Raw genomic sequence first — 18,754 nt, forward strand, 5'->3', positions numbered from 1 at the left:
AAGGTGACACCCGTTGTGTTTAACAAACAATTTCCACTCCACTCGTAAAGGGCTGGTTATTAATTTGAGTCCTAAACCATAATGTTGGACAATGTAGTTTTGATTAATTCCTTTTAGGTAGGTGATTTATGAGGTCATAAAATGAACACTTTATCATAGAATATCAATACCGCAAATCTGACTATTATCGATCACAAATATTTTTTATGATAAGATCAAAAGTTTTACAGAATACTGATTAGGTTTTCAAAGAATAAATGGGTATAATCCTGCCAGCGGTTTTAGTGCTTGGTACGTTTGCCCTGTGACTATTATTGTAGTATTCACAGATTTGACGATATTCAATATATTCTGTAGATCATATCAGCTGTCAAAGCTACATGGGTATCTGTCCATGTCTTAATTTGGACAACGGTTGTTCTATTATGTTTGACACTTAAATTCATGGATAAAGTCATGGACAAAAACCAATAAATTGGTTCCCCACAAATAATAGTACTTTCATAGTAGATATATACTAAGCAACACGAACTCAAGGATGATCTCAAGTGCTCCGAAATGGTTATCACATCCTCTCCTAAAGTGACACCCGTTGTGTTTAACAAACAATTTCCACTCCACTCATATAGGGCAGGTTATTAATTTTAGTCCTTAACAATAATGTTGGACAATGTAGTTTTGATAAATTGCTATCATCATTCTAAGTCCTTTGTGATAATACACATATGTACAAAATAGTGTAGAATACTGGACCCTCTGATTAATTCAAGATCCAACTGCATTTGGAATCTTTTAATCGGCCCACATACATTCTTTCTGCATGAAACATCTAAAAACCCACTTAACAACGCAACCACATTAGATAAAATATAATGCATACTTTGATGCCTTTGATTTGTTAACGTGGTACCTTTGAATTTTTTTGTTGACATGGTTTAATTTTTCAAGGCTATAACATTATATATTATATGTTGAAATTTTATTTATAATTCATTGAATATTTTCAAATGAAAGTTAAGTCGAAAAATGTGTTCATAATGACAAAAATTAAGAGGGCATGTTGCGAAAGACTTCAAAATGATTATTTTTCAAAAGGATCAATTTTTATACAAAAGAATTTTAATGCTTAGAAGAAGTATTTAAAGGGATTACTTTGGAAGTATTCTGCATAGACTTCAATCACACCAAAAAATGTCGATGTATATGTGTTTTTGGTATTGCCTAGCAGTGCTTGTTGCGCTTCAGACTGATGCTAAATCTACACAAAAGATACTCGGTAAGTTCTAACTTTCGGAAATAAATTTTTACTCTCATATGATTTATCCTATGTCAACGTTGAATTTTGTGCTGCTTCATTTTTCTGAGTTTTTTTTTATTTGCAGTTGTTTGTATACTGTTGTCTCTTTGGTCGTTTTTTATGTTGTTTTTTTTTGCCTTGATGTTGTTGTTCTGTCTTTGGATCATGGAATTTAATTGTCCGAATGTTAATCTTGATCTTGACGGGGTAGGGATCCCGCTAACATGTTTAAAGCCGCCACATTATAACTGTATGTGTCTGTCCCAAGTCAAGATCATGTAACAGTGGTTGCCGTTTGTTGCTGTGTTACATATTCATTAAGTGGGTTTTTTGTACATTAATTATGCTGTTTTCTCGTTAGAACTGTTTTACCTTTGTGATTTCGGGGCTTTTTATAGCGGACTCTGCGGTATTGGCTCTTGGGGAGATTTGTGTTATTGGCAATGATACCACATCATTTATATTTCTTTGTTGTACATTATTAAACACGGCTTTCAAACTTCATTATTGGATTGTATCAAAGAAAGAGGCAATGTAACTTTCTATGGTTTTATAATACTTAAGGTGGTACCTAACACTACAGGGAGATAACTCTGTAATGTCAGCTAATGTTTTAATTACGTTGCGTTGTGAAGGCAATATAAAGCTTCTGAATGATCAAAATTAGTGTTTGTCAAACTGCTATATAACCAGTGTAATTTTTCTGATAAAACGCTTGGTTCAAATTTTTGAATTTTTTATATTTTTGTAAAAGGGTCAAAGTAAATACTTTGTCAAAATTTTATGAAAATTAAATGAGCCAAATTGTTTTAGTGTAAGTAATGGGTACCATCTTAACCATGTCAGATCAAGGTTGATAAAACATTGACGAATTTAACTATTTAAGAGATTAAATAACAACATATTTGGTTGATTTAGTAACGAACGTGCAAAAGACTGGACTTATTTAATCTCAATTTGAATATAGATATTAATCTGTTAAATAAAATATAAATATATAAATTGCATGAACATGACAAACTGAAACACAGATATTAAATGACGCCACCATAGGAAACACACAATAGGGATATTATTTGTTTGAATTTCATTAGCTTGTTTTCTACTCTTTGTCCTGCTTTAATAAGCACGGAATTTAGTAGTTGTTTTTTTTACTCAGCGGTTCAAATGTAACGCAAAGAATAGAAACTTCAAAACTTGTAAATGGTAAAATATGGAATTTTAAAGGTACAGCTATTGTTAAGGTGAAACCGATGCATCATCATAAATACAAAAAGAAGATGTGGTATGATTGCCAATTAGACACCTCTCAACAAAAATTCCTAAAAGTTTTCTAAGGTAATCTATTTCTGAGGTCGACAAACCGTAGTATTTAAAACAAACACAGTTTTTGTAAACAGTTAATTCATGATTATGAACATATCAATAATTACTCAAGTCAACACAGGAGTGTTGATTACTGGGCTGGTGATGCGAGTGCTTACGAATAATTACTGAATTTAGCATATCTATAAGATAGTTCATAGTGAAAGTTTTTCAGATAGCAAATAAACTGATCCTGTGATCATAGATACAAGGATTAAAATTTTAGATATACGCCAGACGCGCGTTTCGACTACAAAAGACTCATTAGTGACGCTCGAATCAAAACATGTTAAAAAGGCCAAATAAAGTACCAAAGGTTGAAGAGCATTGAAAACCGAAAGTTCCTAAAAGTTTTGCCAAATACAGCTAAGGTAATCTATTCCTGAGGTAGAAAAGCCTGAGTATTTAAAAATTCAAAGTTGTGTAAACAGTTAATTTATGATTATGAATTTATCAATGATAGCTCAAGTCAACACTGAACTGTCAGAAGTGCTGACTACTGGGCTGCTGATGCGAGTGCTTACAAATGATAACTGTATTTAGCATATCTAAAATTTCTAACTATAAGATAGTTCTAGTGAAAGTTTTTCAGATAGCAACATAGACAAATATTGAAGTTCAGAGTTTTGATTTTTTTTTGCAGGTAAACTTACAGAACAACAAGATAAAGATGAGGTTGAATTTTTCTTAGTTAATCGATCATGTTTGTTTTGTTATATCTTAAGCAATTTCTTCACTTTTCTATTTGTAACTTTTAACTTCAATTTTACTCAAAGGAAACTTTAATTTGTAATGCAAGCAATACAATTGGTACATAAAAAGTCAAGCCACAAAAATACTGAATTCAAAACGGAAAGTCCTTAATCAAATGGCAAAATCAAAAGCTCAAACACATCAGACGAATGGATAACAAATGGCATATACTGTCTTGGTACAAGCATTTTTTGTGTGTAAAAATGGTGAATTAAACCTGGTTTTATAGCTACCTAAACCTCTTACTTGTAAGAAAAGAGTACCGTAAAATGGAAATCACTAAAATCAGACTAAACAGTAAAAGTAATATGCATAATGTAAAATAAAAGAATACTATAAAACGTTTTTAAGATGATAACCAACGTCAGTACCCAGAATCTATACTTCAAGACCCTCGTGTATAATCTATGAAGTTGATACGGAATATTAATGAACAATTTATTGCATTCTTTGATTCGATCACAGCGTCCTAAATGTTTTAAATTTAACAAATAAAGTTATGTTATTTCCATTTTTGGGTACGCACATGGAAATTTCTGATTCAACATACATAAGTTTATAGAGCGGCGAATGAATTCATTGATAGTACTTTTTTTTAATATTGATTTATACTTAAATTTCAATTTACAAATTTAATTTATATTTATAACATAAAAATATTACATTAAAAACACAGCTTGTAGATCGTGTGAAAAGATATACTAACGACGCAGACTACGTATATTTCGATCTTGGACAAGAGCATAAACAAGGTAAATATTTTCTTTCTTATTAAAAAAAGTGTGAAGACAAAATATTGATCTCTGATGAAAAGTCCAAAATCAATGGAAAAATCAAAAGCTCAAACACATCAAATGAATGGATCACAACTGTCATATTCATGACTTGGTACAGACATTTTATGTTCAGTATTTTTGTGATTTTTTTTCTTATTGATATAGCAAATGGTGGACTATAGCTAGCTTAACTTCTCATTTGTATGGCAGTCTGATTAAATTCCATTAGTTGACAACGTTTTGTGAAAAAAAACCTTCATAAAAAAAATCATTTTTCCTGTGCCTATTGTGACCCTTTAACGTTTGATTCATTAAAACGAGTAATTTTCTATAGGAGAAACTTTAAAGGTTTGTTGGAAAATGAATTGCTATATGAAAGAGAAAATTTATCTGCATTTGAATTTTTGATTTTGATTTTAATGTTTTTTTCCAATCTGTTTTTCACATTTTATCGTTTTACTAGCTAACAAAATCAATGTTAGTAGTTATTTTGCATTATAATATGTATAACTTTATACTGTATATACCAAAAGTATCACGAGTCAGAAATGACCTTATTTCACCTGTATACAAGATCTAGGAACTATATTACCTCAAGTTTACAAAATATTCTATAGAACCCCCCCCCAAAAAAAATGATTGTGCTTTGAAACACCCAAAACATATGTTTATGACACAGAAATATTTTACTGCAACGAAATGTAGGATTAGTTACCTACAACTGTCAAATTCAAGGGAATATTTTTTCGACCTATTTTCGTATACAACCGGATGTGACGTACCATCATTTGTTGGTATTACACCTATACAAATGCGTATTTTGAATTTTTTTATTGATCATGTTATTAAAAAAGTTAATAAAAATTATAATGAGCGTGAAGCATTTTACAATTATCAAATAAACAACAATGGTCCATTTTATAGTTTCCATTTCGTATCATTCATGTTATACAAGAGAAAGATCAAATAGGGAAAAATATGGTGACCTCTGGTCATCGTCTGGACGGCAATAACAAATTTGTCAAAACTGGGCGTCCGTTTGATAGAGCAGTGTCAGGTCATTACGGGAACGTTTAATTGTATAAGTAGGGCGCCATGCATCTTGCACATTAAAAAAACGTTGCAGCTTCTCCATTCCCATTCTCAATTTTATTAATGATTGTTCTGTTCAAATTTTCCCGCACTTTTCAATGACAGTTCAAAATATCATCTCGTTGGACGTTCGTCATTGTACATACCTATTGGGCATAAATCAAACAGCAAACAATCACGTGGTTGTTGGACATATATACCAGTAAAAATACATCTGAAGTAAAGTGCACCTACCAATGTTCTCTAATTTCAATGTGATAGAATATATGATAAAGAGACGAAAGATAAAAAAAGATTAATTCACACTTATGAGTATGAAAAAAGGCTGACAAATCAATGGAAAAACCAATTAAAAAAGAAAATCACAATTATTCATATTATTCATAACACAATGTAGAAAAACTGAAGACTATGCCCCCTCTCCCCAACAAACTCGGTTGATCTCAGCTGCCGAGTAATGATATCCTGCTCCAAATATACACATATTGCACATGTTAGTATAAATTCATTTATGAGTCTCATTCGATAGCTCATTTCAATTTCAATTTAGTAACATAAAAACCACATAGAAATGATTAAAAAGGGGACTGCTGTGAATCAAGAAATAAACAAACATTAAGTGAATTGTATTATTGTTTATTTTTACAGATGAACCATATGAAGTCGTTGGTGAGTTATTATAAAACCTTTGTAGTGTACAAACAAACAGTACTAACATAGCAATTGATTCGCCGTGTTAGAACTCTAATGAATTCAGGGTACTATTGACAAAAGCGTTCAATAAAACGATGTAATTGGTTAACTATGTTCTGAACAATAGAAAACCCTACTAATTAAAAAAAATCAATAATTTCATGTATTTCGACTTAATAGACATCTGTTCATTTGGAGTTAGAATTTTTTATATCACGTCTCATAATTTGTCAAAAAAATATTGCAATTCCAATTAATTATAAGAAACATTATTCAGTTAATGTATTTAACAATACATTAACTTTCCAATATATATTTTAACATCAAATATATATTTAATACCAATCACGTTTACAAAGAATTCTTGACTAATAAACCAAAGTAAGTATTCGGCTTTTAAGTAGTTATTTCATGAAAATGTTTATCCGTGTACAAACACTATTACACATGTCAAATCATTTAGGTATGAGGTCCAACGAAGTGCACTTTCATTATGTTCTTGTTTAGAAATATGATGATCTGACAACAACTTCAGATGAAAGTCGATTTCTAAGTTTTGTTTCAACATGTCCTGCACTAGACAAAATCTTCTCGGAAGGAACGGACTATGATTGTATTGCTAAAACACATTTTCCAAATACAGATAAACCTGAGACAAAGTTACAACACATATTAATCTTAAACGTTGTAAATAGATACATTTTGTTAGTATTTCGAAGGATTTTGCAAAGGCAACTTACTAACGTGAGTCTTAACATAATGAGAAATATAATATTTATCAAATCCGAACAAATATCCGAGTACTTGGTCATCTCAGAGAGTATGTAGTACCATAGTACTCGTGATGCCATCCAAAATACAAATAGAAGCATACTTTTTTTTATAATTTCTCCTTCATTTAAAAAGTTAAATACGCCCGAAAAAAATCCATTTAGGGTTAGTTTTTTTTGTGGTCTCGTTCAATGCTGGTGGTTATGAATTGTATTTTCGATAAGGCAACCCAACGCTTTTGAATAATAGTTGCTTTATCTCGTCTAAGGTTCCCAAAAGAACACAAATATAAATTTAAATTGTCTATTTTCAGAAATAGGGGTACCTGGTCCTCCTGGTAAACAGGGTAAGACGTACTGTAGGTTCATTGAGAATTATCACCAGAACCCACAATGTCAAACGAATATACTAATGTTTCTTTCTATAGAAACTAAAGCAAATATGGGTAACAGTAGTATACCGTCGTTCGAAATTCATAAATCGATAGAGAAAAAACAAATCCGAGTTACAAACTAAAACCTGGGGAAACGCATCAAATACAAGAGAACTACGACACAACAGAAACACGACATTAACATTAAACACACACAGAAACGAACTATAATATAACAATGGCCATTGTCCTGACTTGGTACAGGGCATTTTAAGAAAAGAATGGAGGTTTGAACCTCCCGCTTTAATGGCAATGTTAATTATAACATTAAAATGACAACAATACATGACAGGACTACAATACAAAAAAAAGTAAATATAGGACAGAGAAACATACGAATAATCGCCAACGAAAGGTACTAGGTTAAATAAAACAAATTAATACGCCAGACGTGCGTTACGTACAAATAACGAATTAAACATCATCAACACCCATAAATAGTTGCCATGAAAAAAACCCAATCTAAGTTTAGTTTAAACAAATCTTATTATTCAAAATGAGTATTAGATCGCACAAAAGTTTTACAACTTAGTAACGTCTTCTCCAAAACAACAAAAAATACACATTAATTCATTAACACATCAAATATTCCATACTTACAAATAATTTAGGCACACAGTGCAATAAATGTATCTATAGACTGTAAATATATGTCTATATTATTTTTAGAATCCACCCTATCCAAAAGATAATCACTAGTTTTTAAGATTTCTGAATGTAAAGTTATATATGAGAAAATTTAATGACTAATTTTGAATCATTCGTTAATTTATGTATTATAAATTTGATAGGCTGAATAAAAGTATTCAAATGTCTGTCAATAAAGATAAACAAATAAGTCATCCAAGTAACCGGTATTTCTAAATCCAGGCAAATGTTTTCATTCCATTTATGTTCGAAATTTTGTAGGAATGAGAGGATATCCTGGTCGAACTGGATCTCAAGGTTTCAATGGGTCTCCAGGAATAAAAGGTAAAACTGGTGAAAGAGGACCTTCTGGACCAACTGGACAAAAAGGAATAGATGGAGCAATAGGAGCAACAGGTGGTGATGGTATCCAGGGACAACCAGGAGCCCGTGGTAATGATGGAATGGATGGAGCAATAGGAGCAACAGGTGGTGATGGTATCCAGGGACAACCAGGACAAACAGGACCTGCTGGACCAACTGGACAAAAAGGAATGGATGGAGCAATAGGAGCAACAGGTGGTGATGGTATCCAGGGACAACCAGGAGCCCGTGGTAATGATGGAATGGATGGAGCAATAGGAGCAACAGGTGGTGATGGTATCCAGGGACAACCAGGAGCCCGTGGTAATGATGGAATGGATGGAGCAATAGGAGCAACAGGTGCTGACGGTATCCAGGGACAACCAGGACAAACAGGACCTGCTGGACCAACTGGACAAAAAGGAATGGATGGAGCAATAGGAGCAACAGGTGGTGATGGTATCCAGGGACAACCAGGAGCCCGTGGTAATGATGGAATGGATGGAGCAATAGGAGCAACAGGTGCTGACGGTATCCAGGGACAACAAGGACAAACAGGACCTGCTGGACCAACTGGACAAAAAGGAATGGATGGAGCAATAGGAGCAACAGGTGGTGATGGTATCCAGGGACAACCAGGAGCCCGTGGTATTGATGGAATGGATGGTGAATCTGGACAAACAGGGCCACCTGGACCAACTGGTCCAAAAGGAGAAACTGGTTCAACAGGACATAGGGGTATTTAAAATTTTAAATATTTGTTGTGCCGTAGGCACATGCTTTTAAATGTGTGATTATATAAATACTTTGATCCAAATTTTATAATCATATGACAAACCACAATTTATCTCTATTTTAAATTTCATTTTTTTTCTTCCATGTTTCTGATTTTGTTTTAAGAAGTATTCACTTTGATAGTTTTAAGATCTTTTAACTCCTTCGTCGTTTTGTCAATATTGTCTTTCAACAAAAATGTAACTCATCAACATTATAAAAATAAATAGAAGTCCGAATACTAGTAGCTAGGTACTCAATAACTTTATTTTAAACGCCAACTTCTTATTGTAATATACGTATTAAGCTTCTCACTATTGTTAAGCACCTGTTCATCACTAAAAAAGTGAAACAAATGGATTATAAAAATTACAATATCATTTCTCAACCAGTTTAATTGAATGCTAACGTGCTACAATTGGATTTCCGTAATACTATATCATTTCACAATCAGTTGAATCGAATGCTGACGTGCCACAATTGGATTAACCGTAATACAATATCATATCTCAACCAGTTTAATCGAATGCTGACGTGCTACAAATGGATTTACCGTAATACAATATCATATCTCAACCAGTTTAATCGAATGCTGACGTGCTACAAATGGATTTACCGTAAAACAATATCATATCTCAACCAGTTTAATCAAATGCTGACGTGCTACAATTGGATTTATCGTAAAACAATATCATATCTCAGCCAGTTTAATCGAATGCTGACGTGCTACAAATGGATTTACCGTAATACAATATCATATCTCAACCAATTTAATCGAATGCTGACGGGCTTTATTTGTCAATTTCAATTCAATATTGATTTCGTTCCTTATTCTTATAGTGTTCTTGTACCGTTATTCATGTTTTTCCTTACCATGTGGCAAATTAACTACTTAAAGAGCTTCTTTACTGTTCACCACCAACTTTGTAAGTACTGGTCTCGGTACTTTACTGTTCACCCCAAACTTTTAAGAACTGGGTTCTGTACTTTACTGTTCACTACCAACTTTTTAAGTACTGGGTTCTGTACTTTACTGTTCACTACCAACTTCTTAAGTACTGGTTTCCGTACTTTACTGTTCACCACAACAGTACTGGTTTCGGTACTTTACTGTTCACCACAAAAGTACTGGTTTCGGTACTTTACTGTTCACCACAAAAGTACTGGTTTCTGTACTTTACTGTTCACCACAAAAGTACTGGTTTCTGTACTTTACTGTTTACCCCGAACTTCTTAAGTACTGGTTTCGTTACTTCCCTATTCACGACCAACTTTTTAAAACTTGTTTTGTTACACACGGGCATCTGGTCTAGAGTGGAACCATCAATGACGCTTGGTTCTAAAAAAAATTTGTGGAAACCATATCACAAAAAGGTAGAAACACTATGATTCATTACGAAAGTACGTGCAACCTTTTGAGATTAATACACCATGAACTGAAGATCAAACGAATTGATTATTCGAAATAGTATTTGTGTAACTCACTATGATATGAGAATATCAAAATACCATAATAAGGAAATGATACCCTTACACACTTAAGGAGGCTCGAGGGTACAAAAATTTCAGCAAAAAATAAAATATTTGTTTTTTCATTACAAATTTTATTTATTACACTATTTGTTATTACTTTAAGAAATGATACAAAAATTAACAAAAAAATCGATTCGGTTTGGCCCTAGATGACTTTTAAAATGTTAAAATCATTGAAAACGCTCCAAATTATCTCCCTTTGATGCAAAAATGCTATTTTTTTGGCATTAAAATTGGAATATCTTTTTTTTACTCATCGGTGACATATATTTTTTATTATTGTTTTCAAATAAGCTATACATTAACTAAATAATTGTAAAATTAAACGATTTCTGTAATTAAGTTCTTTTTTTATTTTATATTACCTCTTTTTCTCCTATTAGTTCAACAGAAAAAAAGTACTTTTACAAAAATGGATGCTTCTTGTGAGCGTAAATGATCTGTGACCCCTCTTTTTTATTTTATTTTTCTATTAGGTATAAGATAAAGTTCATTTATAGAAAAAATTAGCGAAATCTTATATTAAATAAAAAAAAAATGATTTAGACCCGCGAGCCCCCTTAAACTTTTATTTGCGATATTTTTTTATCCGAGTATATGAACACTATGTGGAATGTATTGACCTGTAATTATAATTTGGAATTCTATCTTATGAAACTATGTCTGTTAGCTGAAGATTCCAATAATTCAATTATTTTGTTTTTGTTTTAAACAGGTGACGATTCCGCATAGTACCGAGTTTCTTCAGTCTTAAAAAAAAGTTTGCTGACAGTATCAATTGATGTAGCATGAAATGAAATAAAAGTCAACTTTTATCTATTTTCTGTTTTCCCATTTATACTGATAACAATTGTATCAGTGTAAAGTCAGTTAAAAATATATTAAAGGAATACCTGTTCAGGCTTGTAACAATGTATGCCACTGGTCTAACTACGCCACATTGTATATGTGATTGTCCCAAGTTAAAAAGCCTGTTGAGTGATTGTCGTTGGTTTATGTCAGTCATATGAGTTTTTCGTAAATTGTTTTCTTATAAATAAGGCCATACCATTTTGCAATATTCAGTGTTTTAATATTTTCTGTGGAGAGTTTTTCAAAGCCGACTATCAGTACGGGATTTTCTCATTATTGGAGGCCGTGATTAGCCTTAAATTGCCTATAATTTGCTCTTCATTTGAAATTGGTTTATAGTTGTCTCATTGACAGTTCTCTATACGTTATATGTGTGTATACTACTGTTGCCTTTATACACACATGTCATCTTAATGATTTCTCGTCTTTCATTGTATAATTTCTATGGTGTTGTCTGGTCTTACTTTGCAATTTTTTAAAAGCCTTCAAATATTCGGTGTTGATATTCCTGATGAAATGTAATCCAGGAAAGCGTGTTGGATACATAGAATTGATATTCCGGGCGGATTTAGCTAACTATTTCCATACAATGGTCAAGTACACCTTATTTAATGGTTATGTAAAATAATTGTTTTTCCATAACTACTTTTTGAACCGGTTAATGACAGATCTATTGAAGAAGTTACAATGTATGATTGTCTGCTGTCTGTTTAAGAATTGACGAGAACACGCGTTTTTCAGTAAAATACTACACAATTTATTACAGATTACCGAAAAACGATTTCATCTCACCTTTACGTCTGATGTGATTATAATAATTTAAGATGGGTCTAGGTTGCACTTTGTAAATACAGCTGTTTCTCAAAACACGCCTCTTTTGGGGAGATCTTGAATATTCATAGAAAATTAATTGTGTTTACATACTGGTTCCCAGTTATGCTCTCTGTGTTCCATCTCAGAGAGACATCACTTGGGAATGTTACCAGTAAATTAACATGTGCATATTGTTCACATTGATATATGTGGTAACTTTTCATTCGAGGTAGGGGTAGTTAAGAAAATTAGTGTTAGTTTAAACCCTGAGAAGTTCAGGGCATTTAAACGTTGAAAATATGCCGCACAGCCCTATATTTTGACCTTTGAAAAAAAATGTGGTGCATATGTACTTTCAATTCTAGGATAAGATTTTTTTCAAAACTTCATAGTAAAAGTGGTACAGTTTTAGCCGTAAAAAGAGTTCCTATGGGAAATTGCATTGTCAATATTTACAGAAATGCAACCTACAGGTATAAAATATCAGTTACCAGCTCAGATAAGCGTATAATTGTTGCTTTTTGTAAAAACAAAGTGTTTTGAATAATCGAATCTTGACCACTCATAAATTATGGATAACTACCAACAGAGTTTTGTTATTCACTAGCGAAACGGCGGACCGCGACAAAAACGATTGGTATTTGTACTTGCATTCAGATTTCCAAAAGTGAAGCTCATGAACTTGTAAATCGTTAACAAAATGAGGAAAGCGGTTGTCAAATATCCTTAAAAATGGTGAATCACCTTCCAAATCATTCTTAAGACACAGAGGATATTAAGCTGTTTTCTGACCTTCGTCCGGTCATTACAAATGTCAACAAATGGGTCATTGTGATATAAACTAAAGCCAAATGCTGCAGACAAAGGAAGAGCAAAATATACTAGAGGTTCATTCGAACTCATAGATCGAAAATGAACTGACAACGCAATGTCTAAAAAATTAAAAACACAAACAGACAAGTACACACCACTAAAGACTAAGCAACACAAACTCAACCGAAAACAGGGGAATTTCAGGTTCTCCGGCAGCGTAAGCAGATCTTGCTACACATGTGTCAACCGTCGTGATGCTAATATTATATAAAACAAAACGGTAAATGGTCTAATCTCTTAGACAGTAAAATTACAAAAACGGAAAGTCCCTAATCAAATGACAAAATCAAAAAACCAAACACATCAAACGAATGGACAACAACTGACATATTCCTGACTTCAGTAGACATTGGTTGATTAAACATGGTTTTATAACTAGCTAAACCTCTTACTTGTATAACAGTTGCATACAATTGCGTTATACTGACAGCGATGTGTGAAAAAAACCAAACAGACATAATCATTAAAAATATGAATAAAGGGGTACAGCAGTCAACATTGTTTTATCATATTAATCAATTTGAAAACAAACAAATATGTAAACAAACATTTACCATGATACAATAACACCCTGACGTCGTAAAAACGAAACTCAAAAAGGCATATAGACAAAGCATATTAGCAAAAATGAAAGATAAAAATACAAAAAATATCATAGAACAATAACACATTGACGGGATGTAGAAGTACAGAGCCTATCACAGTTAAAAACAGACTGAACAGTAAAAGAAATATTCATAAAGACAAATAACAGAATACAGTGAAACCTGGCTAAACCGAATCCTGCATCAACCGAAAACCTGTATAAACCAAACATGTTCTTAAGTATCGTAATATCAAATTGAATGCGTTGTGAACCTAATTAAACCCAATATCGGCCTAAACCGAACAAAATCCTAAGTCCCGCAGAGGTTTGGTTTTAACAAGTTTCACTGTACTATAACATGTCATTAAGGTGATAAACAATGTCGGTATCCAGAATCTATACTTCACGACTATCGTGTATTATATGTGAAGATGATACGGAATCTATCAACAAGATATTGATTCCTTCCGATGAACTTTTTAAAAGAAGGGACGAGAAGTTCTTTGACATACCCATGGGTCGTCCACTTTCTTCTCAGACACTGGTGACATTTTACGAAGTCTGATTAATTGCTGCAAGCTCTTGAATACCGAATAAGATGGGAAATGTGTAAACCATATGCAGGTTAAGTTGGTACATTGCTACTAATGTTGTGGAAATTGATAATTTCAAAAATAAAATCGTCTGGTTTGTCATTAATTCTAGTATTGAGATGACCGCAACATTTGAGAAACGGGAACGGGATTGTTTTTACGACAAACACAACAATCTGTGGTAAATATAAGATGTTTTCTAGCGTAACCACATCCATAGAACATAGCTGATCTAGTGTTACCATATGTTTTAAACATAGCACATACTAGTGTTACCACATGCATAGAAAAATCACATTAAAGTGTTACCAAATGCATTAAACATAGCAAATTCTAGAGTTACCACATGCATTGAACATATCACTTTCTAGTGTTACAACATGCATTGAACATTATACATTCTAGCGTTACCACATGGATCGAATATAGAACATTCTAGTGTAACCACATGCATTGAACATAACACATTATAGTGTTACTACATGCCTTGAACACATAACAGTCTAGTGCTACCACATGCATAAAACATAGCACATTCAATTGTTACCACATACAATGAATATATCAAATTCTAGCGTTACCACTTGTATTGAACATAGCACATTCAATTTGTTAACACATGCATAAAACATAGCACATTCTAGTGTTACCACATGCATTTAATATAGCACATTCTAGAGTTACGACATGCATTAAACATAGCTAATTTTAGTTTTACCATGTCCATTGAACATATCACATTCAAGTGTAACTATATGTATTGAACATAGCACATTCTAGTGTTCCCACATGCATAGAACATAGCACATTCTAGTGTTACCTCATGCATTTAACATAGCACATTCTAGAGTTACTAGGTACATTGACCATATGACATTCTTGTGTTACCAACTGCATAAAATATAGCACATTCTAGCGAGTCTACTTGCATTGAATACAGCACATTCCAGCGTGTGTACATGAATTGAACATAGCACATTCAATTGTTTCCACATCCAATGAACATATCACATTCTAGCGTTACCACTTGTATTGAACATAGCACATTCAATTGTTAACACCTGCATGAAACATAGCACATTCTAGTGCTGCCACATGCATTTAATATAGCACATTCTAGTGTTACCACATGCATTAAACATATCACATTCTAGTTTAACCATGTACATTAGCCATATCACATTCTAGCGTTACCACTTGTATTGAACATAGCACATTCAATTGTTAACACCTGCATAAAACATAGCACATTCTAGTGCTACCACATGCATTAAAATAGCACATTCTAGTGTTACCACATGCATTGAACATAGCAAATTCTAGTTTTACCATGTTCATTGAACATATCACATTCTAGTGTTACCACATGTATTGAACATAACACATTCTAGTGTTACCACATGAATTGAATATAGCACATTCTCGTGTTACCACATGCATTGAATATAGAACATTCTTGTATTTCCACGTGCATTAAACATAACTTATTCTAGTGTAACCACATGCATTGAACATAACATAAAAAAATCTGTGAATGCGTATTCTAGATTATGATTAATGTGGTATATAGATATAGGAAGATGTGGTGTGAGTGCCAATGAGACAACTCTCTATCCAAAGAACAATTTAAAAAGGTAAACCATTATAGGTCAATGTACGGCCTTCAACACAGAGCATTGGCTCTCACCGAACAACAAGCAATAAAGGGCCCCTAAATTACTAGTGTAAAACCATTCAAACGGGAAAACCAACGGTCTAATCTATATAAAATTTAAAAAAAACGAGAAACGAGAGCAACGTATAAATTACATAAACAAACGACAACTACTATACATCAGATTCCTGACTTAGGACAGGTGCAAATATTTGCAGCGGGAATAAACGTTTTAATGAATCCAAACCTTCTCCCTTTTTCTGAAACAATAACATAACATCACAACATAGAAAAACACACGACAAAATATCAATTGGCAGGCTTAACTCAATCAAAAAACGTACATTAATACACTATAAACGAATAAATTTGATCTGCGATATCTGAATGCAAATGCACAGTTAATAAAATATTAGGGACAAACATTCAAGGCCAAAAAACAAACAAACAAGTCCAAACAAAGCCATGTCAAGACACCAATGCGAAATATTTAACCCTTCGAAATCTATATCGCTTCTCTTTATAACATTTATGACATTCAGCTAAAATAAAAAAAAAAAAATAGAAATGACATTCTGATATTCATTATGAAAACACGAGTTTCAACCCTGTTTCACGTTTGTACAGTAATAGTAAACCAGACGTTACCCACAATGCAATGTAGTTTATATTGTCGATTGGTCAGTTTTTCATGGATATGTTCATATTTTTTTTTAATTAATGTTTATATGGAATTGATTTCTGATGTCAGATTTCTAGTTGTCACAACCTTTTTCATTGTGCTTGAAACCATCTGCTATGATATGTTTGTGTTTGGTTTTGCCTAGTTTTAAATATAATGAACATTATGTAAATCAGTAGATGAAGATCTGTAACACCTTATACTTTCATGTACTAGAATGAATTACACATGTGAAATACACCAAAAAGAAGGCAATCTAGTCAATTTGAAGGATTGGTTTTATCAGATTTCGGCTGGTTTTACAAATCGTGATTTACTACGTACAAAAGCATACACTATAAATAACAGAACAACACTTCATGAAACTGGACAAACTAACAAAACACGCAAACTTGTATCAGTACTAAGTGTCTTATTGGTATTTGGATATACAAGTACCCGGCCTCGTCAATTCTATATTTTAGTTTGATGTATTTCTATATGTATCCATCTGATGAGTTAAACCTTTTCAACTGATTTGTGTAGTTCGCTCTTATATTGTACTATTAGAAATTTGCGGAGACTAGGTCTATACCTAGGATTACACTTTAGACTTACGATTACAGGTAACAAAAACAAGGGGTCACCTCGAAATACAAAAACAAACCAACAATACGGATACAAAATAGCAAATGGTGTCGTCTATAAAAAAAAGATGTAAGCAACACGTTAAAATTGCATGTGTCCGAAGCGATTTTCTCGATTTACCATCAGGACCGCACAAAGCCGAAAATTTAAAGACAAGGATTTATAAGGACCGAAGGTGTAGATAGATGTATGATATATATTATCAGCAGGAGCAATAGATTCTCCTCGCGAAACAGGGTACTTTTAATGCAATACTTAGTATACGAAAACCAGCAAAAATATTGTTCAGAGGATACTGTACAAACTGTTTCACTTGAAATAGTAATGTTGGTGTCGTTTTTATTATGCACGATTACAACTTTGTATCCGCAACTGTTGCCTTGCCGACTTAACTAGATTGTGATTTTTTTAACAATTTCTTCTCGCCTGCTACTCTTGTGCATATTTTATCCCTTACATTCAATAGAATGGATTTGCGTATAAACTTTGTGTTTAAATGATCAACGTCGCAGTGTGAGATCACGGAACCCCCTTATCTTGGGTTGAAATTCCCTTTTGAAAATGGCTGGATCGACCCCTGCGTCGTCAGTGAACTCTATATTACAATTCCATGAAAATCGTTGTTTAACTACAGAAAAACATCACTATCGTTACATTGTTTTGGGTCGACGGTTTATTTTTACACTTTGAGAAAGCCCAAGATTTAAAAACTAGCTGTAAGTGTAATTGTAATCCTAATCGTAGGTGTATGTCAGTTTCCGCAAATGTCTATTACACCACTGTTCCAGGTGAGGGGAGGGTTTGGATCCCGCTAACATGTATTACACCGCCACATTTTGTAAATATATGCCTGTCCCAAGTCAGGAGCCTGTAATTAAATGGTTGTTGATGTGTTACATATTTGTTAATAGTTCATTTTTTGTTCATAAACCTGTAGCTTGATGGATGACCCATTCTTTTATATTTTTTTTTTTTTATTATTATTATAGAACAAAATAAACGAGTTATTGGTAAAGTACGAACGGATGTTTATATCGTTTTTGTCTCGTCTTCGACTAAATTTACGAAAAGCGAAACATTGGTATTGAACTTCCGGCGAATAGATATAGATCAGTTATAGGTAATATAAATTTGTATTGCTATATAGAACAAATACGAGTTTGACGACTATTTGATGCCCTGTCCCAAAAGTCATGGTCCAGAAACTTTGAATCAAGTTTTAATGTTAAGTTTTCTGCTGAAGTTAGATTGATAAGAGCTACTTTCAATAAATATGTTCTATGAAATTGCATTGCTTTTTGTGTATCTGTGTTTGTCCACACTATTGATGACATGTGCATAAGATCATTGTCCGGTGACTGAATAAAATACATTGTTGCTGTCCGTTAGATTGTTGTTTTCCGAATTTTATTTCAACAATCAAGACATATCTCTTTGTAAATAGTTTATTTATTTATACTTTTATCTTCCTGTTAAAAACAATAACAAAAATAATCGACTACAAAGATGTAAACCGTATTACACATACTATATCATGTATATGTATCAAATACATTTTTTTATTCAAATAATCATTAAAACATTTCCTATAAAAAAA

At 32.7% G+C, this 18,754-nt stretch overlaps 1 protein-coding gene across 1 annotated transcript; it reads left to right on the top strand.

The window, feature by feature from the left end:
- The first annotated feature begins 1,172 nt into the window (after positions 1–1,172).
- LOC139499657 (collagen alpha-1(I) chain-like) lies at positions 1,173–11,294 on the top strand. Its single transcript, XM_071288411.1, has 7 exons — positions 1,173–1,276; positions 3,306–3,337; positions 4,092–4,167; positions 5,932–5,952; positions 7,061–7,093; positions 8,090–8,908; positions 11,193–11,294. Exons 1-7 carry the CDS (start codon positions 1,192–1,194, stop codon positions 11,207–11,209), a joined length of 1,083 nt encoding a protein of 360 aa, XP_071144512.1. The 5' UTR covers positions 1,173–1,191; the 3' UTR covers positions 11,210–11,294.
- Positions 11,295–18,754: the final 7,460 nt, after the last annotated feature.

Source organism: Mytilus edulis, chromosome 12, assembly GCF_963676685.1.
Source record: "Mytilus edulis chromosome 12, xbMytEdul2.2, whole genome shotgun sequence".
Classification (NCBI taxonomy): Eukaryota; Metazoa; Mollusca; class Bivalvia; order Mytilida; family Mytilidae; genus Mytilus; species Mytilus edulis.

Excerpts from the sequence above, each read along its gene's own strand:
- LOC139499657 (XM_071288411.1), top strand. The coding sequence starts at position 1,192 with ATGTCGATGTATATGTGTTTTTGGTATTGCCTAGCAGTGCTTGTTGCG. Across the intron at positions 3,338-4,091 it reads AACAACAAGATAAAGATGAG|CTTGTAGATCGTGTGAAAAG; the intron begins GTTGAATTTTTC and ends TTAAAAACACAG. Across the intron at positions 4,168-5,931 it reads TGGACAAGAGCATAAACAAG|ATGAACCATATGAAGTCGTT; the intron begins GTAAATATTTTC and ends TTATTTTTACAG.